This window comes from Colobus angolensis, unplaced genomic scaffold (genome assembly GCF_000951035.1).
Source record: "Colobus angolensis palliatus isolate OR3802 unplaced genomic scaffold, Cang.pa_1.0 Scaffold8, whole genome shotgun sequence".
Classification (NCBI taxonomy): Eukaryota; Metazoa; Chordata; class Mammalia; order Primates; family Cercopithecidae; genus Colobus; species Colobus angolensis.
The window spans coordinates 1,337,330-1,356,235 of record NW_012121820.1 but is presented as its reverse complement, the minus strand read 5'-3'; the positions used below and the strand labels follow the sequence as shown (position 1 = coordinate 1,356,235).

Below are 18,906 nucleotides of genomic sequence, written 5' to 3'. Positions count from 1 at the left end.
TTATAAATACTATCACCGACTTGGGGTGTGCTCTAGGCACTGCGACTTGTAATAGCTGCCCCTGGTGACTCTAAGGTGCAGCAAATGTGGAAGACCACGTCTTGGCAACGCCAGGTCCCTGGCTGGACCGCTGTCAAGACTGCGCAGCCCACTGAAATCTCCCCAGACTGATTAGCGCCGGAGGTGCACCTCCGGGGTGTCCTTTCTTCCGGAAACTCCGCCTTCGCCTTCGCCCTCGCCCTCGCCCCGCCTTTTCCCGGCTCGGCCACGCCTCCTTCCCCGCCCAGCTGTGGCCCCCGAAGACACAAACCCGCAACAGCCGCTGAGCCTGCGTTTCGGAAGTGTGGATGTGCGCCTGCGCTGCGCCAGGGCCGGGCGGGCGTTTTGAATTTTGCTCCCGGAGTCGCGTCACACCATCCCGGGCTGAGACTGCGGTATTCGCGGCTGGAGACCCAGCGGCGAGTAGCCTTTTGCTGCCGGACCGACTCGAGGTTGGACTCTGTGTGTTGGGGGCCCTGCCTTCGGAAGCGCCTGAGGCACTGCTTGGCGGCTGGGGGCCGCGGGCCGCGCCGGGCGTGGGGCAGGACGGGGCTGGTTGCTTTAGACCCGCCCCTTCTCTCTCACCCGCGGAGTGGGTGGGAAACCGGTCCTTTCCCATTTCTCTGCCTCCTTACCGATCCCAAAATGTAAAGCCCTAACCCCTCACAGCGCAGGAAAAATGATTAACTGGGCCCATTTCTTTGACCGTGTAAGATATTTTAAAAAACTGTGTCCGTATTTTGCGTGTTTAAAGAAAATACCAATGTTGTCTTTATATATAAATAGTGCGTCTGTCCTCCTGAACCCTTAAAGGAAAGGACTCAGGCTTATCCCCTTTACCCTGGTTTGGGATCCATCGATGGCCGAAGGCTCTAAGACAAGTCAGTACTGTACCGTGGTTAGAAACTGAATGTTGTGGAATTGAAAGAAATTGCTCTTGAATATTTGTGCTTAACCTTCAAAGACTTATCATTTACTTGATATTGACCATTCTTGGATTTCGAAAGTGAACAGAAATTTGTGTGGCTTTTCGTTACGAATATGTTTATATTTTTTTCTTCAGAGGCTTAAAGGATGGCCTCTTCAGATCTGGAACAGTTATGCTCTCATGTTAATGAAAAGATTGGCAATATTAAGAAAACCTTGTCATTAAGAAACTGTGGTAAGTAAAACAGATTCCACTGACTTCGTATGTACAAAATGCATTTTGATTATTCCACTCTGAATGACATCTTTGCTTGGTTGAGTGACTGCATCTTAGGTAATTTTAGATTTTGAACAACGATTTTTTAAATAGTCCAATGTCATTTTTAGTATTGCGGAGGATACTAAAAATGTAAGGTATGTTGAACAATGAACTGAATATTCATTAGATTATTTACTTATGTTTTTCTGAGACACATAGGCCAATGGTAAGATTTGAAGGTTATGTGGCATCCATGGTTCTACAGCTAAATGGAGATACAGTCATGCATTGCTTAGTGATGGAGATGTGTTCTGAAAAAGCATTACATGATTTTGTCGTTGTGCAAACATCACATCATAGAATGTACGTAAATGTACACAAACCTAGATGGTACAGCCTACTACATGTCTAGGCTATATAGCCTATTGCTCCTGGGCAACACACCTGTATAGCAAGTGACTGTACTGAATACCTTAGGCAAGTGTAACACAGTGGTGAGTATTTGTGTATCTAAACATAGAAAAGATACAGTAGAAGATTAACAGTGGAACACCTGTATAGGCCACTTACCATGAATGGAGCTTGCAGAACTGGAAGTTGCTGTGGGTGTGACAGTGAGTGAATGTGAAGGCCTAGGACATCACTGTACATTACTGTAGACTTTATAAGTACTATACACTTAGGCTATACTAAATTTATATAAAAAAATCTTCAATAATACATTAACCTTAGCTTACTATAACTTTTTTACTTAATAAACTTTTTAGTTTGGCTTAGCTTTTTTATTCTTTTCTAATAACAGCTTAAAACAAATACATCGTACAGGTGTACAAAAATATTTTTATATCTTTATTAGGTTCTTTTACTTTTTTTTAACTTTTTAAACTTTGTCAAAAATGAATACACACACACACATTAGCCTAGGCCTACACAGGGTCAGGATCATCAACATCTGTCTTCCACATTCACATCTTGTTCCACTAGAAGGTTGTCAGGGGCAGTACCACGTGTGGAGCAGTCATCTCCTATGGTAACAATGCCTTCTGGAATATCTCCTGAGGGACCTGCCTGAGGCTATTTTACAGTTAACTTTTTTTTTTTTAATAAGTAGAAGGAGTACACTCTCAAAAGTACCAAGTATCATATAGTAAATAACATAAAGTAGTAACCATTTATTGTCAGTTATTATGTACTATACATAATTGTATGTGCTGTACTTGTATAATACTGGCATTATAGTTTGCTTACACCAGCATCACCACAAACATGTGAATAATTGCACCATGAGGTTATGATGGCTCTGATGTCACAAGGCAATAGGAATGTTTCAGCTCCATTATAATTTTATGGGGCCACTGCCATATTTGTGGTCCATTGTTGACTGAATCACTGTTATGTGGCACATCACTGTATTAAAAGGCAAGTAAAAAAAAAAACTGATGTAGAGATCCATAGAGGTAAAAGTAGTCCATAACCCATCTTAGAGCCTGCCTTGGAGGAAGCTTATTACTCTATATCACTGGGAAATAACTAATTGAAAATGAAATAAATTATTTAAGCATCCATGAAGTTGGAGATTTTAGTATCTTTGAAAATATTTTGATGTGCTGAAATTGGATGATGCAATGAAGCTTCATAGAAACAGATGATCCTTGTCAAATCTAAAATATTGTTTAAGGAATTATATACACCCTAACCTTATCTGGGAGAGTAAAGGTTTATTGGCAGACAGAATTCCATGTGCTGGGAAGGTTGTGTTGAACTTGTATTGTAGTTTGTATTATGAATTGGTAGTTTGAAAACTTTCTCAAATATGAAATTATAATGTTAGATAGGCCCTTTCGAATTATACCTCCCCTCCCAGGGACCTTGATATTCTCAGTCCTATATTGATAACTACTAATAAAGGAGCCTCATACATTTTACAGTTTATGGTTCACATACTCTGGAAGTTAAAGCTAAAGGGACTGTGGGTTCATCTTAAGGAGCCCCCTTACTTCATACCTGAGGAAACTGAGATGTCAGAAGTCAGGTGGCTAGCCCAGGTCCCTCAGCTCGTGAGTACTTGGTTGGGTGACAGTTTCTGTTTCTTGATTCCCATGTTAGTACTCTTTCTATTTGTTGCCATTTTGATTGAAGTAATTTGTAAAAGACTTTTAGATGTTTAATAATTTGTCTTGTTTACATTCACTTTCTGAGGTTATGATTACTCTTGGATAAACAAATATAATTTGGAGATCTATAAAACTATCAAGCCTTGAATTCAAATAACCCACCAAAGCATGAGGCCTGGCTGAAGCAGTCAGACCCATTAGATTCCTACACAGTTGTCAACTGTCATTTTGTATGGGGGGAGAATAATTTGTGTGCCTCCATAGCCTATAAAATAAAGCCTGCTCATTTGTTTGCTACTGTAGCTTCTGTAACTGACTAGATTGCTACATGAAAAGCAGTGGCCAGACACATGCCTGTAATGCCAGCACTTTGGGAGGCCGAGGCAGGCGGATCGCTTGAGCTTAGGAGTTTGAGACCAGCCTGGTAACATAATAAGACCCTGTCTCTACACAAAATAAAAAATTAGCCAGGCGTGGTGGCACTTACCTGTAGTCCCAGCTATTCAGGAGGCTGAGGCAGGAGGATTGCTTGAGTCTGGTAGGTTGAGGCTACAGTGAGCTGTGATGGTGCCACTGAACTACAGCCTGGGTGACAGAGCAAGAAGACCCTGTCTCAAAAAAAAAAAAAAAAAAAAAAAGTGGTAAATAACACCCTAAAATTTAGGTGACTAAAAGTTGAGATACCAGTGTATGGGGAATAAATACTATATTCAACTAATTCTACTGAAATTATTCTCAGTAGAGACATCAGTACTCTTATTTACTTGTTTTAATTGTTATGAGCTGAGTGTCAAATGCAAGTAGCATTGCTCTATTAGATAGAATGATATACTCCTCATGATGATGATGATGAATGGCAGTTAGCATTTACTGAGTATTAGGTTTTAGACAGGGCTAAGCCCACCTTATGTGTACTTTCACCTATCTTCGCAGTAATGAGGTAGGTACTTGGTGTCTCTGACTTCAGGCCTTCGACCTGGTTCACTCTACTGCCTCCATAATCTACAGATACTGCCAAAGTCTGCTTTTACTTATGTGTATGTCATTGTTGTGATTGCTGGAAATGCAGATGGGAAACTTCAATTATGAAGGTAGTTTTTCTTTGTGCTTTTAATCTGCCCTTAAATTTTTTTAAAAACTACTTCTTTTATTTCTAGGGAGGAAGGGACTCTGATTTTCTCATCCATCTCAAATCTCTGAAAGTTGCTAGAGAGAGGTGCTAGGAGGTGGGATTGGGACTATGAGAATATACTACTTTATGAAGGTCTTACATTTGTTTTTGCCGGGTACCCAGGGTTATTACCAGCTTGTGACTTTTTATGTTACTTTGTTTGCTTAGGGGTGGTTTTGCATAGTGTGAATAGTGTTAATATGAATTCCAAATCCGTATTACAAATTCTGAAAGAGAATTTCACCTCAACCTCACTCCTGCCCCTTCCACACACACACCGAAGGGCCTGTCTAAAACGTAAGCTTATTTCTGTGGTGAGTGATTACAATTTTCGCTGAAAATCTATTCATGAAGAAGGGTCCCAGCCTCATTTGAGATTCTCACTTCCAACACCCTGTGTTTTAAAGTCCCAAAACCTTGGATCTTATCCCTATTAAAATCAAATATATTCTGGTGCTGAGATTGACAACCTTCCTGTCCAGCATTGCTGTACACTCCTCAGATTACGGCTGCTGCAGCCTCAGCTCACACATACTGCCTGGTGTGAGGGGGAACTGTGGTTCCCCCTTCATATTGGAACCCTTGGAGATTAGCCTTTTTCTCATGAAAACTTAGCTGTGGATGTAGAAGGATGCTTGTTTTACCTAACATTTCTACGTGTTTTAATAAGTGGAGGAATTTGCCAGAAACAAAAGATGCAGGGGAGACATTGTTCTTGCCTCTCCTCTCCGTCTCTTCCATACTACTTAGAAATGAGGTCTTGGGCCGGGCGTGGTGGCTCAAGCCTGTAATCCCAGCACTTTGGGAGGCCGAGACGGGTGGATCACGAGGTCAGGAGATCGAGACCATCCTGGCCTACACGGTGAAACCCCGTCTCTACTAAAAAAAACACGAAAAACTAGCTGGGCGAGATGGCGGGCACCTATAGTCCCAGCTACTGGGGAGGCTGAGGCAGGAGAATGGCGTAAACCCAGTAGGTGGAGCTTGCAGTGAGCTGAGATCCGGTCACTGCACTCCAACCTGGGCGACAGAGTGAGACTCCGTCTCAAAAAAAAAAAGAAATGAGGTCTTAAGATTATCCATGGAGTCAGTTTCTAGGGGCTAAAGCAATAGTCCTTTTTCCACCCCTCTCTAAGGTACAGCTATCTGTTCCAAGAGTTTACATGAGTACTTGCAGCTACTGCTCTTCTATACACTTTGTTTTCTATTTTATTTTTGTTTATAACAGGCCAGGAACCTACCTTGAAGACAGTATTAAATAAAATAGGAGATGAGATCATTGTAGTAAATGAGCTTCTAAATAAATTGGAATTGGAAATTCAGTATCAAGAACAAACCAACAATTCACTCAAGGTAATGTTTCTCTAATGAGGAAGCAGTAAAAAGGCAATACATACAAACTCCCTAATCATCAAGTAATTCTTAAGGATGCTTTGTTTATAATGTTTTCGGTTTATGAATTATTAATGGTACAGTATGCCATTTATGTTTTATTTTCCTAGTATGAAATTCGGAGCTCCACAGCTACTTCTTTCTGCTGATGGCCAGTGGAATTGAACTTTACTAGAAAGGAGAGTTTGCTAATCATTCTTGATAGCTTTAATTTAAACAATGATGTTCTAGTAGAGTGGTATGTAAAGAACACCTGCTTTGGGTGAGGAGCTATGGATTCTTACCTTGGTGGTCCTTGGTATTCTCTGCCACCCTGAGAAAGCTGTTTTACCTCTTGGGGTTTCAAGATCCTCATTTGAAAAAATAATGGATCATATTGAACTGTTTCTTAGATCCCTTATATGTCTACATTTCTATATTTTTATAAAAGGTAATATAAGGGCTCTCAGGTAAAGAAAAACTTGAGCCTCATTCACAGGCACATTTTGTTCTAAATAAGCCTTCAAATTGACTTCAGCTAATAAAAGTGCTTGTGCACTTCCCAGTGGGGAAATAGTCTGTACCATAATTATCTCACGTTGTTAGAGCCGGGGAATTGCTCAGTGGGATTGAACAAGGGACCTCCTCGACTGCATTCAGCCTATAATCCTTAAGGTCTGTAAAGATTTTTCAGCTATAGGAATGGGCATGATTATGCCTATCACTCTTATTAGTCAAAATGGAATTGGTATCCATGAATGTCATTCACCTCTTAAAGGAAAAGACCTATAAATTCAAAACAGAAACCAATACTGGTATTTCAGTTCTAACCTGCTCAAGAATATCCGGGGTTAGGTGTGGGCCTGGAGAATGCTCGACTCAGAACTGAAGGCTATTTGGAATTTCTGTTCACATTGTGATTGGGAGCCAGATGGCGGGAATCCAAAGGCACAGAATAGTTTCCTCATTAAAATTTGTATGAGTTCATAGCCTGAAGTTCTAGTAAACATTGGAGACCAAAAAAACCCCAGCTATCAAGTAGAAATTTTCATTAAGCTGGGATGTAGGTAGCCCACAGTGGAAGTCATCCTAAAGCAGCATCTTGTGCTTGCCAGCTGGGTATATTACCATGCTGTGATAATACAGTTGCTGTTACACAGGTAACACTTGGGAGCATTTGCTAAGCCAACAAAAGCAATTGATGATAATGAAAAACATAAGTTCTTTATATATTTCTTAGTTATCTCCCAAGATTAAAGTATTTGAGAAAGACTTAGCTTTAGTCCTGCTTTGTAATTGCAATGTGATTATAGTGATTGTTCTCTGAAAAAAATCCAGTAGAGAAAAATATTACCACCATCCAAAAACAGCTCTAGAAACCAATTTTTTATTGCTGGATTCCTTGCTTTTTCACTTCATTCTGCATTATTGGTATTCACAGTCAGTGTGATTTTTTTTTTTTTATTTTTATTTTTGAGACGAAGTCTCACTCTGTCACCCAGGCTGGAGTGCAGTGGTGCAATCTCGGCTCACTGCAACCTCCGCCTCCCAGCTTCAAGCAGTTCTCCCACCTCAGCCTCCTGAGTAGCTGGGACTACAGGCGCGTGCCACCACGCCCGGCTAATTTTTTGTATTTTTAGTAGAGACGGGGTTTCACTGTGTTAGCCAGGATGGTCTTGATCTCCTGACTTCATGATCCACCTGCCTCAGCCTCCCCAAGTGCTGGAATTACAGGCGTGAGCACCACGACCGGCCACAGTCACTGTGATTATGGTTCACCATTTTCCCTGCTCTTTAGAATATCTTAAAACGTACATGGGGAGGATAGAGACTTATTGTGAGCATTTTGAAATTTTAGGAACTCTGTGAATCTCTTGAAGAAGATTACAAAGACGTAGAACATCTTAAAGAAAACATTCCTTCCCATTTGCCTCAAGTAACAGTAGCCCAGAGCTGGTAAGTGTATTTATAATTATTCTTGCTATCTGGATTTATAAACCCATGAAAACAAATACTTCAAAGCCTTTTGCTCTTCATGTACTTGCAGTTTTGTCAGCAATGATCTAGTTTTTTGTCACCTATACTAAAAACAGTATTTCCTACTATGTTCACCAGTTTTCTTATCTTGCTGTCTCTGAGGAAAATCTAACACCTCTTTCCCAGTTTGCCAAGGGCAAGTCTCTCTAGCCTCTCTTTTTCCACTCATTTCTTTTCCTTAGAGCAGTTTGTCAACCTCAGCTTCCTTGACATTTTAGGCAGGTTAATTTTTTGTTATGAGAATAGACATTGAGCAGTGTTCTTGATCTCTGCCCACTAGATTCTGGTAGCATTCCTCCTATCCCACCCATTCATGACAATGAAAAAGGTCTCCAGACATTGCCAAATGCCACTGAGGGCAAAATCTTCCTTGACCCTTGAGAACCACTGCCTTTGGGTAAAAATAAGCGTAAGGAAGTTACCATTTTAAAAATAGCCAAAGAGGCTGGGCACAGTGGCTCACACCTATAATCCTAGCATTTTGGAAAGCCGAGGCAGGCAGATTGCTTGAGCCCAAGAGTTTGAGACTAGCTTGGGCAACATGGCGAAACCCCGTCTCTGCTAAAAATACAAAAAATTAGCCAGACACAGTGGCACACCCCTGTAGTCCCAGCTACTCAGGGAGCTGAGGCAGGAGGATTGCTTGAGCCTGGCAGGTCAAGGCTGTGGTGAGCCCTGATGGTGCCACTATACTCCAGTCTGGGCGACAGAGTAAGATCCTGCCTCAAAATAAATAAATACATAAATAAATAAAAGCCAAATGAACAATAAGCTTAGCTCTTTTTTCCCCTCAAATGTCTATCCTCTCTCTCTCTCCGCACTTACAAGGTATGTCTGTGGCGGTTTTTTCCCCGAGGCCTTAACACCTGGCTTTTGGCTGTCGTTGCCACCACACCTAGGGTGGTTGAAGGTCACAAAGAGGTCAAAAATCCCTCGTCAGCCCTGGTTCTACTTCTAAGATTTCATTTTCCATACCGCCTTTTTGTTTTTGAAATTCTGTTTTCTGCACTGCCACTATGTTTTCTTAGTTGTCAGCCCACATCTCTGACTTGGCTGCCTCCTTTTTCTCTCCCCTCTTTTAGATTATAGATCTCTCCTACCTGCTTTACTCATTCTTACCTAACTCCACTGTTAATGCTCTCAAATGTCCAGCTCTAGCCTTGATAGGACATCTAGTTCCCGTGATTCAGTGGCCTGCTTTGTATCTCGAAGACCTGGCTCTCTTGTTACCCATATATCCTCCCATCACCTCGGTGAGGAATTGGCATCTTTATCCTGTCTCGCTCTTTCTCACATTACCTGTCATTGTACATCCAGCAAGAATTTGATCAGGGGAATAGAGGAATTTTCTTCTAAGCTCACTATGGCCTAGCTTCAACTCTCAGGGATAGGTCAGAGCAGAACCTTTCTGTAGGTCAAAATGGTTATTTTCAGCTGATAAACACAGCAGGGCATAAAGGGAGCACTCAGGTGCTTCCTCAACACATGGTCAAGACAAACAAGTACAGATACGATTCATCCAGTCTCACAGTGGAATCTCATATGTTAGGATTCACAGAAGGATTTTGGTGCATTGGGCATGTTTATCTTGACAGCGTGCAGCATGGCCGAGTCACACCACCTCAGTAAGGCTGGTTGCCATCTGTGTCTGGCATTCGACTGTCATCTTGGGCTCTCACTTCCTGCCTTTCTGGGGATTCCCTTGGTTTGCTCCTGTGGCCATCCTCCCACTCATAATTCCAGGGCTTTGCTTAACTTCTAAGCTTTATATTATATTACATTTCTTGTTACCTTTTTATTATACAAATAATACATGTTGCTAGAAAGTGTTTGTTGTCAGAAAATAAAACTCATCTGTAATTCTACCATTCAGATAAGATAGGGTATAGCTTTCCAGATTTTACGTAACTACACATATATAACAGGCATTTCTTCTACCTGTTATGATGTGTAGTTATAGCAGCCCCTACTGTTTCTTATATCTGGTGTCATCTTTCCTGTGTCTTGACTTACTGCTGGCCACATCCCTGGCAGTTAAGGAACCGAGGAGCTATAGTGTGTTTCTAGACTTTGTTTACTAGTGGGGCAGGAGATATATTAGTAGGCTTCTCACTCACTCTAAAAATTGGGCAGATTGAATCCGGGGTGACCCATGATCATGCTGGCAACTAAAATGACTCTGCAATCCACAGGGACTGACACAAGTAACCATCAGGATAAATTAGAATAAACAGAAGTCTAAGGTAACTGATGTTTCCAGATTCAGAGTTAGGGATGTCAGGAAGGGGTTAAGAGAAGCCATGAAGCCGCAAAGCTGTTAACTTACTGACTTTGAGGAGCCTATGGGAGAACTGATGAAGATATCGTATTACATGTAAATAAATATAGCTATATTACTGAAGATTTGGGAACTTAATTTTTCAACATTTCCTTCACTGTTTAGATTTTCATGAACAATAGACATAGGAATACAAAAAAAAGTTGGCAGTGAGATTATAACAGGATGAGTTATGTATTTATTATTATTTTCAGTTGGGAAAACTTTGCAGTGTGCTGCTTATTTCTGACAATTGCCTATATGTATGTACATCTCTGTTCTGTAGTGTTAAGGGATCAAATCTTGATCCTGAAGAACCATTCAAAGTTGAGGAACCTGAACCCATAAAGAAGCCTCCCAAAGAACAAAGAAGTATTAAGGAAATGCCATTTATAACTTGTGATGAGTTCAATGGTGTTCCTTCGTAAGTATTTAAGATAATGTTCAACCGCTTAATAATCAACATAGATGATTGTTTAAATCATAAAGCTTAATTATATTAATTGTAATATGCTGTGTTCAAATATTGTTTTTAAAACGTTTCACATTATACTGTGAAAATGCAGTAAATTTTTTGAAGATTTTTGTTGTAAAACCCCTTCATAGAGAGATCTAGAGATGGATCAATTCTTTGCTTAAGTCCTCTCGGACCTTTCTGTGTTACAGATTTACCAATTATATTATGGAAGTAGACTCAGTTTTGTGGTAATTTTAAGGAAATTGAATGAGTTGTGTAGACTTGAGAATGAGAATGGAGTATGTTGTGTTTGGTTTCCATTTGTGCATTGCACCCCACGCTTGTTTGAGCCTGTGTTATATTCCAGGCCCTGAGTCACTCTGAATAGAAGAATGAATAAGACAAAAGGCTTCCCCTAGAGGGTGGTCTCCCTTGCCTCTTACATATGGCAATAATGGGGAACCAATTATGAAAATCCACGTTTTTAAACTCATAATTCCAGGGCTTTGCTTAACCTCTAAGCTTTATATTATATTACATTTCTTGTTACCTTTTTATTATACGAATAATACATGTTGCTAGGAAGTGTTTGTTGTCAAAAAGTAAAACTCATCTGTAATTCTACCATTCAGATAAGGTAGGGTATAGCTTTCCAGATTTTATTGAACTATACATGTATAACAGATATTTCTTATACCTGTTATTTTAGCAATGTAGTTATACTGTAAATGCAACTTACTATCCTTTTATTGTGATAATTTTTCTATCTTAATAGTCATATAATATGAAGCTATCCAATAATTTATTGAAGCATTTCCTCATTACATATTTGGGTTGACTTTATTGTTATAAATAAGGGTACAATGAAATATCTTTTAGACAAGGCTGTTTTGCAATTTTTTTATTTCCTTGGGATAGAGTCTTAGGAGGAGAGTCCCTGAGGCAAAGATCATGATTATTTTGCTTTCTAGAGAATTATTCATACCAGTTTGTTTTGGTTGTTGTTTTATTTAATAAAGTGTATTTCTTAGAACCTTTGTTAGGTTTACAGAAAAATTGAGCAGATACTAGTGGTCTCATACCACTTCTTCCCTGCACACAGTTTTCCTCAGTAACAGAGCATTGGTATGACATATCTGTTACAGTTGTCAAACCAATATCGATACATTACTATTAACTAACATCCTTAGTTTGTGTTAGGATTTATTCTGTGTTGTACATTCTGTGGGTTTTGACAAAAGCATGATATCATGTGTCTACCATTACTGTATCATACAGAAGAATTTCACTATCCTAAAATGTTTCACTATACTAAAAGTGCCTTGTATCCCACCTCTTTCTATCTCCCACTGAACCCCAGAATGTTATATGGTTAGAGTCATACAGTATGTAGCATTCTCTGACCGGCGGCTTTTACTTAGAAATAAGGATTTATGATCCCTTGTATCTTTTTGTGGTTTGATAGCTCATTTCTTTTTAACACTAAATAGTACTCCATTGTATGGATGTACTGGTTTCTTTATTCATTCACTTATTGAAGCAATCTTAGTTCCTTCCAGTTTGGTGCAATTATGAATAAAGCTGCTAAAAACATTCATGTGCAGGTTTTGTGTGGACATAAGTTTTCAACTCATTTGGGTAAATACTTAGGAGTGTAATTGCTAGATCATGTGAGAGTATGTTCAGTTTTGTAAAAACTTGCCAATGGCTATACCATTTTGCATTCCCATCAGCAATGACAGAACATTCCTCTTGCTTCACATCCTCTATCATTTGGTATTGCCAGTGTTCTGGATTGTAGCCACTCTGATAGGTGTGTAGTGGTATCTAATTATTTTACTTTACAATTCCCTAGTGACATTTGACATTGAGCATCTTTTCAGCAAGTATTACAGTCCCCTGCTCTACCAGCTGAGCTATCGAAGGGAATGCTGAGCATCTTTTTATATTGATATACTTATTTTCCATTTGCATATCTTCTTTGATGAGATATCTGTTCAGGTCTTGAGCCCGTTTTTAAAGTGGGTTGTTTGTTTTCTTCTCATTGAATTTTTTTTTTTTTTTTTTTTTTTTGAGACGGAGTCTTGCTCTGTCACCCAGGCTGGGGTGCAGTGGCCGGATCTCAGCTCACTGCAAGCTCCGCCTCCCAGGTTCATGCCATTCTCCTGCCTCAGCCTCCCCAGTAGCTGGGACTACAGGCGCCCACCACCTCGCCCGGCTAATTTTTTGTATTTTTTAGTAGAGACGGGGTTTCACTGTGTTAGCCAGGATGGTCTCGATCTCCTGACCTCGTGATCCACCCGTCTAGGCCTCCCAAAGTGCTGGGATTACAGGCTTGAGCCACTGCACCCGTCCTGATGTATCTTCAAGTTCACTGATTCTTTCTTTAGCTGAGTCTAGTCTGCTGATGGAGCCCATCAAAGGCATTGTTCATTTCTGTTAGAGTTCTTTATTTCTAGCATTTCCTTTTGATTCTTCTGTAGTTTCCATCTCTGCTTTCTTTGTCTGTCTATTCTTGCATTTTATCCTTTTTCCATTGGAGTCCTTAGCATATTAAACATAGTTATCTGAATTAGTGGTTTGATACTTCCAAAATCTCTGTCATTTCTCAATCTGCATCTGATGCTTGTGATGCTCTCAGCCTGTATTTTTTGTTATGCCTAGTAATTTTTGTTGAAAGCTGGACAAGATGTATCTGCATAATAGGAACTGAAGTAAATAGGCTTTTAGTGTGAGATTTTATGTTGATATGTCTAGGAGCTGGGCTATGTTTAATGGTTGCTATGGTTGTAAATGTCAGATGCTTCAATTTCTTCTAGTTCCCATTTCTTTTGTTTGTTTGTTTGTTTTGAGATGGAGTCTCGCTCTGTCGCCCAGGCTGGAGTGCACTAGCGCCATCTCGGCCCACTGCAAGCTCCACCTCCTGGGTTCACGCCATTCTCCTGCCTCAGCCTCCCCAGTAGCTGGGACTACAGGCGCCCGCCGCCACCATGCCAGGCTAATTTTTTTGTATTTTTAGTAGAGACGGGGTTTCACCGTGTTAGCCAGGATAGTCTCAATCTCCTGACCTTGTGATCTGCCCGCCTCGGCCTCCCAAAGTGCTGGAATTACAGGCGTGAGCCACTGCACCCGGCCCTAGTTCCCATTTCTTTTGTCTCCTCTGTCGTCTTTGAGTTTCCTTAGAAATTTTTTCTTAATAGATTCTGTGTCTTGTAGCTTGCTCAGTGTTAGTTCACTAATGCATTCCTGTTACCTTGTTATAGTGGTGGTAAGGTGTTGGAGAGGAGAAGCATTCTACAATCTTATGATTGAATCTCAGGCTTTTTAGGGGTTCTGCATCTCTGGCCTGTGACCTTCTAAAGTGTTTCTTAGCTAGATGGGGCTGAAATTGTCTAATTACCCTTCCCCTAGGTCAGATAAGGTTCTTAGTCAAGTAGTTTTCCTTGAGGGCAGGTCTTTGTTTTGAATAACAGAACTGCTCTACTTTTACCTGCCCTATTTCAAAATAATTACTTTTTCCCTCCTCTTGCTGATGCTCAGGAGAATTTTTCTCTGATCCTCATTTTGAAAACCTGGGGGGAAGGCAGGGCTGGTTCCTAGAAGTAAAACTTGTGAAAGTATGGGGGTTTCCTAAACTGGATCACCAGTTTTTAACTCTCAAGCTAGTTCAAACTGAGCCTTAGCAGTTTGTCAGTTACTATTTGAATGTTCCTGCAGTTACTCACTCCAGTGGCTTCTGTTCCTAGGAAACTGTGATTCTCTGTATTTGCTTGTCTCTCCTGTTTTGGAGGCAGTGTTTGGCCCTGTGACCTCGATTCTCTGAGAAGAGTTACCAGCTTTGTTTGCTCTTGCTGTGAGGATGGCAGTGACAGTTTCCAAGCTCTTGACACGTCAGAGTGCTGCATACCAGTTTTTACTCCTGTTGGTAGTGTGTGAGAATGCCCAACCTAATCTCACAGCTGCTAGTGTTACCTACTACTTAAAAATTGCTACCAGTTAGCCACTTGAAAAATACCTGGCTCTTTTACAAGTCCAAGACTAGTGAGGACGTTGACATTGCTCTTTAGTCTTTTTTTTTTTTTTTTGGCAAGGGGGGGTCATTTTGTCATTTCCTTTGACTTTGTTTTTGTTTTGTTTACTACTTCTTTTGTTTCTGAGACAGTCTCACTCTGTCCCCCAGGCTGGAGTGCAGTGGCATGATCTTGGCTCACTGCAACCTCTGCCTCCTGGGCTCAAGCAATTCTCATGGTTCAGTCTCCCAAGTAGCTGGGACCACAGGTGTGTGCCACAACACCCAGCTAATTTTTCTATTTTTAGTAGAGATGGGGTTTCACCATGTTGGTCAGGCTGGTCTTAAACTCCTGATCTCAAGTGATCCACCTGCCTTGGTCTCCCAAAGTGCTGAGATTACAGGTGTGAGCCACCACACTGGTGGTCATTTCCTTTATTGACAGCTTTATTTTCATGAAAGCTGTTTGATGCTCTGATGCTATTCAGCTTTAGTCTTTGTTGTTGTTGCTCATTGGCTGAGCTAATGTGACGAGCAGATGACTGTGAGGGATTTTTGGAAAATGCTTCCATGAAGAGCTATTGGAAGGAAATTAGAATGGTCATGGTGGAGTATTCATTTTTCAACCTAGGGTTATTTAATCAATGAGAAATGAAGATAGAAGATTAGGGTAAAAAATCATGTTTTCTAAGCATAGAGTTTTTATTTACTTTAAAACAAATGGTGCTGAGAGTAGAGTTAAAGTGGAAGACATTGGCAGAGATTAGGGATGACTATTGAGCAAATCAAGGTGGTAGTTGAGAGGATTTGAAGGAATTTATAAGTGCATTGTGGAGAGCTGAGGTATTAGAGTTTGTAGAAACTGTGGTTACAAAAAACAGGACAGCAAAAATGAATTTAGAAAAGAGGAATAATGAAAATGAGTGCTTTTTGGAAATACGAACATTTTCTTTTTTCTTTTTTTTTTTGAGACGGAGTCTCGTTCTGTCACTCAGGCTGGAGTGCAGTAGCACGATCTCAGCTCACTGCAAGCTCCGCCTCTCAGGTTCACGCCATTCTCCTGCCTCAGCCTCCCGAGTAGCTGGGACTACAGGTGCCTGTCACCACACCCGGCTAGTTTTTGTATTTTTAGTAGAGATGGGTTTCACCGTGTTAGCCAGGATGGTCTCGATCCGCTGACCCCGTGATCCGCCCGCCTTGGCCTCTCAAAGTGCTGGGATTACAGGCATGAGCCACCGTGCCCGGCCTAACATTTTCTTTTAAATAAACTTCTATATCATTTTATCAAGGAAGTTTTGACTAGAAAGCTGCTACTTTGAATAGAAGTGAAGGACAGAGCTTAACTTACTGAACTTATCATTTGTTGAAGAGACAAATTGAAGCAAATCATCAAGTTTTGTTTTTGGTGTGTTCAAAACATTCAAAATTGAGAGTCTCCTATTTTTATATTCTAAGACTCCATGGTGACTGGGAGGACGGACAGGAGGGAGGTTAAAGAGTAGAATTCAGAGTGAAATAGACAGTGCTCTAAGGGAATTTGAGCTAGGGCATAAAAAACATCATGGCTACTCTTTGGTTCTCCTCTGCCCGGGCAGCTTCCAGTCACTCACTCCTGTACGTCGCCTACCCTATTAATTCCTCTTTGTCTTAATTTCCATTGTCATCCTTGTTGTGGTCTTCTTTGTTGCCCTTCATCTTCCCTTCCTCCTCCTCCTTTTTTTCTCTTTCTTTCTCTGAACAAGTAATGGTTTTTACATAGCACCAGAGTGCTATGAGTTGTATAATTTATTAATATTTAAATTTTTCCTTTGTCACATTTAAAAATTAATGTTTAAATAAACTTATATGTTGCAGTTAATCAGTCCATTTGAATCAGAATTTGAGAGCTTATTTAAAATTATAATATCAGTTCTCCATAGGTAAACAGTAGAGGTTAATAGTTAGAGAAGGTAAGCCCCGGTATGTTGTCATCTCTATTTAATTATTCAGCTGTCTGGTTTATTTGGAAGTTGATATAAAATTGTTCTTACAAAGGGTACTATAGTTTTACTATCATACAAAGTCACCATACTTATGTTTTTCAAGGAAAGTAATTTTGTATGATGATTCTTTAAAACAATAATTAACCATATACCTTTTTACAGGTACATGAAATCCCGCTTAACCTATGGTCAAATTAATGATGTTATTAAAGAAATCAACAAGGCAGTAATTAGTAAATATAAAATCCTACATCAGCCAAAAAAGTCTATGAATTCTGTGGCCAGAAATCTCTATCACAGATTTATTGATGAAGAAACGAAGGATACCAAAGGTAAAATGGCAGCATATATATGTGTACATGTGAACTGTTCTGAGTATAACTAGATCATGGGAAATGAATTCCCAACCAGGAGCAGTTATCCTACCAGGGGACATTTTACCATGTCTGGAGACATTTTTGGTTGTTGGAGCTGGGTGCTCCTGGCATCTAGTAGGTAGAGGCCAGGGATGCTGCTATAACAGCTGGCAGTGCACAGGATAGCACCCACAAAATGAATTATCAGGCTCACAGTGTCTGTAGTGCTGAGCCTGAGAAACACTGCTAGATAGAGTCTATTGTGGAACTATGCCCAATGTTTTCAGAAATTGAATAGTAATGATAACAGCTAGTCCTGTTGATATAGCTACTTTCTGTACGGCAGAGAGTGTGCCAAGAGCTTCAATCCTTATAACACCCGTGTCACTATTATTACTCCCAATTTGCAGACTAGGCAAAGAGAGCTTAACTTACTTGTCCAAGGCCATCCAGTTAAGTGACAGCACTGTTACGGGTTTTATTCTGGTAACCAGTACATCATATTGCTTCTTGAAAAGTGAATTGTTCAAGCGATACCAACAGATATCTAGTGACCTAATAAATATCATGCATGCAACTTCTATTGATAGAATAATTATTATTTTAGCAAGAATACTAGTTACTGGTTTTATTGAATACTAACAGTAAAAACGATTAATACCATTCATATTCACAATTTAATGTATTAAAGACTCTTTTGCAAGTTGGCCTTATAAAAGTTATCACTAATATCTTTATTTTTAGGTTGTTATTTTATAGTGGAAGCTGACATAAAGGAGTTCACGACTTTGAAAGTTGACAAGAAGTTTCATGTGTTACTGAATATTTTACGACACTGCCGGAGGCTATCAGAGGTCCGAGGGGGAGGACTTACTCGTTATGTTATAACCTGAGTCCCTTGTGAACTTTTGAATGGACCAATAGGGTATAGAGGCTATTTCTATAATTTTCTTATATATAATTTTTTTAACTTTTAGTCTTTTTTGTCTCCTTTTTTTTCTTTGAGACAGGATCTTGCTTTGTCACGCAGGCTAGAGTGCAGTGGCGCAAACATGGCTTACTGCAGCCTCAACCTCCCAGGCTCAAGTGATCCTCCCACCTCAGCCCCCTGAATAGCTGGGACTACAAGTGTGCACCACTATGCCTGTCTAATGTATTTTGTGTAGAGATTGGGTTTCACCATGTTGCCTGGGCTGGTCTTGAACTCCTGAGCTCAAACAATCCACCCTTCTCCACCTCCCAAAGTGCTGGGGTTACAGGCGTGAGCCACCACACCTGACCTATTCTTGTTTCTTACAAAAATAAAACTTTTTTGGATAATGCTTATATATTTTCAAGATTTACCTCCTTTCACCAAATATTTAACTACCTGCTGAATAAGCCTCTGTACTAGGCACATAATAGAACTAAAAAATGCTCATGTCCAGTTTCTGTGTTGAGTGGACAATGCTGCAGACCCCAAAAAGACTGGGTACAGATTGGTGTGCACCTACTGTAGTCCCAGCTACTCAGGAGAATTGCTTGAACCCGGGAGGTGGAGGTTGCAGTGAGCCGAAATCGCACCACTGCACTCCAGCCTGGGCAACAGAGCGAGACTCTGTCTCAAAAAAAAAAAAAAAGAAAAAGAAAAAAAAAGATTGAGTACAGATGTGATATTGGAAGAAAAAGATCAAGATGACGAGGTTAGGATACCCAGGCCTTTTGTACTTAAAGATCACTAGTGTCTAAATTCCATCGATGGTGTTTCAGTCTATAGGTAAACTTCCTGGAAGCTGGATTTGGAGACAGTTTATCATCTGATTATTGTGCTTTCCTATAGGTTGTTAGGGAGCAGCTTACCTGAAATGCATTTAGTGTACACCCGTCT

At 40.3% G+C, this 18,906-nt stretch overlaps 1 protein-coding gene across 2 annotated transcripts; it reads left to right on the top strand.

Annotated features, from left to right (window-relative positions):
• The first annotated feature begins 334 nt into the window (after nt 1-334).
• SKA1 (spindle and kinetochore associated complex subunit 1) lies at nt 335-18,371 on the top strand. 2 transcript variants are annotated; one of them, XM_011928775.1, is made up of 7 exons: nt 335-536; nt 1,103-1,201; nt 5,739-5,863; nt 7,740-7,837; nt 10,522-10,659; nt 16,846-17,015; nt 17,784-18,371. In XM_011928775.1, the coding sequence occupies exons 2-7, from the start codon at nt 1,114-1,116 to the stop codon at nt 17,930-17,932; spliced, it is 768 nt and encodes a 255-aa protein (XP_011784165.1). In that variant the 5' UTR covers nt 335-536; nt 1,103-1,113; the 3' UTR covers nt 17,933-18,371. The 2 variants fall into 2 exon arrangements, with proteins under 2 accessions (XP_011784165.1, XP_011784166.1); XM_011928776.1 differs by lacking the exon at nt 10,522-10,659 and having other exon boundaries at nt 347-491.
• Nucleotides 18,372-18,906: the final 535 nt, after the last annotated feature.

Bases quoted from the DNA above. Each gene is read 5' to 3' on its own strand.
- SKA1 (XM_011928775.1), top strand. From the start codon at position 1,114: ATGGCCTCTTCAGATCTGGAACAGTTATGCTCTCATGTTAATGAAAAG. The intron at 7,838-10,521 runs GTAAGTGTATTT...TCTGTTCTGTAG, and splicing joins GTAACAGTAGCCCAGAGCTG to TGTTAAGGGATCAAATCTTG. The intron at 17,016-17,783 runs GTAAAATGGCAG...CTTTATTTTTAG, and splicing joins AGAAACGAAGGATACCAAAG to GTTGTTATTTTATAGTGGAA.